General features: G+C 17.2%; 1 protein-coding gene across 1 annotated transcript; it reads right to left on the reverse strand.

Moving 5' to 3' along the window:
* Positions 1-2,058: 2,058 nt before the first annotated feature.
* On the reverse strand, positions 2,059-2,394 carry INS49_008384 (uncharacterized protein; the record flags this gene model as incomplete). The annotated part of the gene is made up of 1 exon (XM_043169127.1): positions 2,059-2,394. The coding sequence occupies one exon, from the start codon at positions 2,392-2,394 to the stop codon at positions 2,059-2,061; it is 336 nt and encodes a 111-aa protein (XP_043026807.1).
* Between the last annotated feature and the right edge of the window lie 3,378 nt (positions 2,395-5,772).

Below are 5,772 nucleotides of genomic sequence, written 5' to 3' on the forward strand. Positions count from 1 at the left end.
CTTAATTTTTATTTTTATTTTATATCTTATTAAATTATATATTATTATTAGCATTAAGAAGATTATTTATTATTTCTTAAGGGAATAGGTTTTAATATAAATTATATAATTATAAGGATTTTAATATTATAATAAATAATAATGCTAAGTATAAAGTTTTTATTAACTCCTTAAGGAAAATGCTTGTAAATTATCTCTTAAGTTATAAAGTTTTTAAATATTTTAATAAACTTAATCTTTATTAAAATAATATTTCTTAATATTTTAAAAAAGCCCTTATATTTAAGTAATTAAATATTTCCTTTTTATAAGATAATAATTATAATATTTATTATAAAGGAGTTAATTAAATAAAGTTTTATTTTAATTTTATAAATAGTTAAAAATATAAAGATTATAATCTTTAAGATCTTTCATTATTTTTAATAAAGAGAATTAATTGCTTTAAGTTTTAATAAAAAGAAGTAAAAATTATAAATAATAAAATTATATTAAAAGCTGGGGTTTTTTAAATTTTTTAAATAATAGATATTTCTTAAATATTTATTATTTTTAGCTTTTAAGATTAAAGCCATTAAGTATAAAACTTAAAGAGTTTATATATATTAATTGCCTTATATAATTCCTTTTCTCATTATAAAGAATATTTATTATATATAAATAATACTTTTAAGTTAATATATTACTTATTAATGCTTTCTTTAATATTAACTTTTCTTTTTTAAAGGAATTTCTTAAAGTTTTAAATAATAATTAACTTTTTAAATATTATTATATTTTAAAAAGTAAAGTTTTTTATAAAGCATTAAAGTAAATTATTATTTATATTTTAATATTTTATTATTTCTTTTATAAACTTAAGAATAATAATATTTACTTAATTAATTATATTATTTACTTTTATTATAAATTTATTTTAATAATTAAGATTAACTTATTAACTTTAAAACCTTTTATTAAAATTAAAAAATAATTAAATTTTTTATATAAAAGTATTATTAATATTTAAAAGTATTTCCTTAGCATTATTATTAAATTTAATTATTTTATTAAGCTATTAAAATATTTAAGTAATTTATATATAAAAGAAAAGAAAAAGAGTGATTAAGGGAATATAATAAGGTTATTTTAAAGTATAAAAAGAAAGTATTAATTATATAATAAAAGAGTATTTATTAAAGAGTATTTATTAACTTAAGTAAATATAAGTTATTATTTATATTAAAGTAAAGTAATTATAAGCATTTTTAGCGTTAATTATATAATAAAATGCATTATATAATTAATAAATTTAAGGTATTATTAAGGATTTATTAATTAATAAATTAAATCTTTATAATAAGAAAGTTAAGGCATTATTAATTTCTTTTTATTAATTTTAATTATAATATAGCTATTAATACTTAATTAAGTAGGGTTTTATTATTAATAATTGCCTATCTTTATAATATTAATATTAATTATTTAATATAAATATTATAACTTAATTATAATAATTTTCATTATTAATAATTATTACTTAATTAATAATAATATAAATTTATTATTTATTTATCTTATTATTTATAATTATTTATAGGTAATTATTAATTAATATTAGCTAAGTTAATATATATTAATTAATAATAAATTAGTTGTATTTAAATTGGCTATATAAAAGGAAGGAGGGTTGCGGCCATAGGCTATAAAACCTCCCTTTGGCTATAAATTATTTAGGGGTGGTTATATGCGGCAATACGTAATCCTTGCCTGCCGGTACTTTAGTGCTAATTGCCCATAATGCCTATTGCCCATAGTGCCTATCGTGCCCAATGCTGCTGTCCCCCTATGGCACGTCCATAACTATAATAAGAGGATTTATAAAATTATATTATTAAAAATTAAAATAAGTTTAAAGTTAATAACGTTTAAATTAAAACTTTTAATTAATATTATATAATATTAAGTTAACGTTAATATATTATTAATATAATATAATTTAAAGCTTTAATATACTTTATTTTTAATAGCGTTTTTACAGCCTTTTGCTAGTATTATACTATAATCTCAAAATTTTAATTAAACGTTAAAGCATGATTGCATTGCGTGACCTAAACAAAACCCCCCCTTCCCTCTGGTAGGCATCTCGACCTTGACCACAGCTGTGGTCGGGGTGATCCCAAGCACATCCAGGCGCACCTTGATTTCTGGCGCCTTGCCGACCGTGTCGACATAACCATACAAGTTATCGATCGGCCCACCGAGGAGGTTCTTGTCTGCTGTGAACCCGTACATGGTCGCGTCCTTGTGGAAGGCCTTGCGTAGGATGTCGTTGTCGCCGGCGGCGAGGCCGTCGACATAGGTCTGCACCGTCTTCACCACGGCATCGTACTCTGACGTAGGGATCCGGGACATTGTGATGGAGAGTGAATAGGTCCAATAAAAAGTCTGGGGTACATGTGTTGGCCTTCGTGTTGGGATGAAAGAATAATAAGAAATCTTTGATAGTTAGGTTAAAAATCACATTGGACTCACTAACTGAAGGACATATATATATATGTGGTAAAATGAAGCGCATTGTTTTAACTATGTTTGATCGTATAGCCCCTGTGTTGATTGGTAATACCGTTTGCTTACAATTAGAGCGTTGCTGTTGGTAAGTCTTTCGTATGTATAATAATCATATGGGAAGCAATCATATATTGGTATTGTTTTATTTAAGTTTTAAAAGGCTATGTACCTTAAAGGGAATAATTAAAGTAATCTTTTAAATAATAAAGGTTATACTTATTAATATTTATAGTTTTTTTCTTTTTTTAATAAGTATATATAATCCTTATTATAATTAGCCTTAAAATTATAATTTATTATATATTAAGTATATATAATCTTTAATATAAGAAAGTATTGCTAAAAAGGCTTAAAATTATAACTTATAAGTTTTAAAGCAAATCTTAATAACCCTTATTATTATATTATTTTTTAAACTTATAATCTTTATTATTATATTATTTTTTAAATATTATATTTATTATTTTTAATACTTAGCTTTTAAGGTTGCTTTTTTATAAAAATTATTAACTTTTGCATAAGAGCCTTAATTTTAAATCTTTTTTTATAAAGAAAGTTAATGCTTATAAAGCTAATATTAAACCTTTTAACTTATATTTATTTTTATTATATATTTTTATAATATAAATATTATTATTTTTATCCTTACTTTTATTATTAAAATATATTTAATATTATTTTAAATTATTTTCTTTTAGCTACTTTTTATTCTTTTAAAATTAAGCATTATAAGCAGCTTAATTATTTATTAAGTCCTTTTCTTACTTTTTATTATTCTTTTTAATTTTTTTAATAATTATTTTTTGCTTAGATTGCTTAAGCAATAATATATATTTCTTAATAAATTTCTTTATATATAAGCCTTATATGTATTTATTAATAATTTAGTGTAAAAAGTTTTAAAGCTAAGTTAATATAATAATTTAGTTTTTTAATAATTAAATCTTTTTAATTTAATATATATAAAAGATACTTAAGATTAAAATTCCTATTAAGTTATTTATTATAAAGATTATAATAATTTAATATTTAAGATAATAATTACCTTAATAGTTTTTATTATTAAAAATGCTATATAGTTTTATATTAAGAGTTTTAATGCTTTTAATATAAATATATAGCTTTTTAATTATATTATTAAAAGATATTTATTTATCTTAATATTAAAAGTTATTAATAATTTAAATAATAATTATTATAATAACATTATTTAAGAAAAATATTTTAGCTTAAGTTATAATTATAATTTTTAGCTTATTAATTTTAATAATTTTATAAAAATTAACCTTAATAAATAGCTTACTTTTTTTAATGCTTAACATAAAAGTAAAGTTAAAGATAGTTTTTACGATTTTTATTAAAATTTTATTAACTTAATTTTAATTATCTTTATTATTAATAATAATTGAATTATTATTAATATTAAGCGAATAAGAGTTATTATTATTAATATTCTTATTAATATTTATTAAATAAGTAAGTAAATAAGAGTTATTATTATTAATATTCTTATTAATATTTATTAAATAAGCATTATTAGCAATAACCTTATTATAAGAATTAGTAAAATTAATAAGCTTATTTTTATTTTTATTAATTAAGGTAATTTTAGCCTTTTTTATAGCCTTAATAATAATTTTAATCTTTATTTTATTGCTTAATAAGAATGTAATTATAATATTTATTTTATTAATTAAGGTTATAATTACAATATTTATCTTATTAATTAAGGTTATAATTATAAAGCTTATTTTATTAATTAAGGTTATAATTGCAATGTTTATAAGAAAATCCTAATTTTAATTAAGGGTTGCAATAAGGCTACTTTTAATACTAGCTATATTAATAGCAACCATAATAATGATTATATTAAATATATTCTTAGCGCGGAAAGTAAATGCAATATTTATTAAATAATTTTGCTTATTATTATTATCCTTATAAAGTATATTAATAAAAGTATTAAATAATTTTTATAAGTTATTATTAATATTCTTTATTATAATAAAAAGGAAAAAGATTTTATAGAAATTTAATAATTAAAATAAATGTTTATAATATAAAACTTTGCAATTATTATATAATAATTATTAATTTATTTTTTAATTATAAGAAAAGTTAATAAGTTATAAATAAATTTAATAAAAGTTGGTTTTAATATTATTATTAATAAATAATAGCAAAAGGTAATAATAATAATAAGGTTAACTTTAAAATAATAATTATTAATAATATTAATAATTATAAGGTTATCTTTATATATAATAAGATATTAAAAAGGTTTTAATTAAAGTATAAAAGATTAAAGTTTATATTAAGGGTTTAAGTTTAAAAGGTATAAGATTTTGCAATTAATGATAATAAGGTTAAAAGGAAAAGATATTAATAATAAGTTACTTTTTCCTTAATAAAAAAGGGCTATTTTAGGTTTCTTAATTAACTTATTTACTTATATATAAAGCTTATTATTATTAATAAACTTTTATAATATAGTATTTAAAGTTAATTTTATTATTATATTAATAAGGTTATCTTTTTTATTTATTTACCTTATTTTAGCAATCTTTCTTATTTTATATAATTCTTATAATAATATAATATTAATTATAAGGTGCTTTTTCTTTATTATTTCTAGCTTTATAAGGCATTTATATAAGTTATATAAGTTTATATAAATAATTAAGGGTATATTTAATAATAAGAATTATTTTATAATTATCTTAATTATTATAGCTAAGAAGATTTTAATATTTACTTTATTTATTATATTATAAATTTTACTTATTAATATGCTTTAAATAATATATTTATATTTTATTAATAATTAATAAAAAATATTGCTTATTATTATAAATTCCTTAATTTCCTTATAAGTTTTATTTATAAGGATAATAATATATTTAAATTAAAATATTAAGTTTTAGTTATTTATAAATAATTTATTTATAAATATAAAAAGTTTTGCTATTTTAAGATTTAAGGGTATATACTTAATTCCTTGCATAGCATTATTTATTTATTATAATAATTATATATTTAAGCTTTTATAATTTCTTATCTTTAGGTTTTATATTTATATAACTATTAAAAGATTATATAAAGCTTTTAATTAATAAATTAAAGCTATATATGCTTTATAAGCTCTTTATTTAAGGTATTTTTAAGAAGCGTTTTTAATTATTGCATTAATAAGGGTAAGTTTATTGGTTTATCCCTTTTATT

This window comes from Diaporthe citri (assembly GCF_014595645.1).
Source record: "Diaporthe citri strain NFHF-8-4 chromosome Unknown scaffold_3, whole genome shotgun sequence".
Classification (NCBI taxonomy): Eukaryota; Fungi; Ascomycota; class Sordariomycetes; order Diaporthales; family Diaporthaceae; genus Diaporthe; species Diaporthe citri.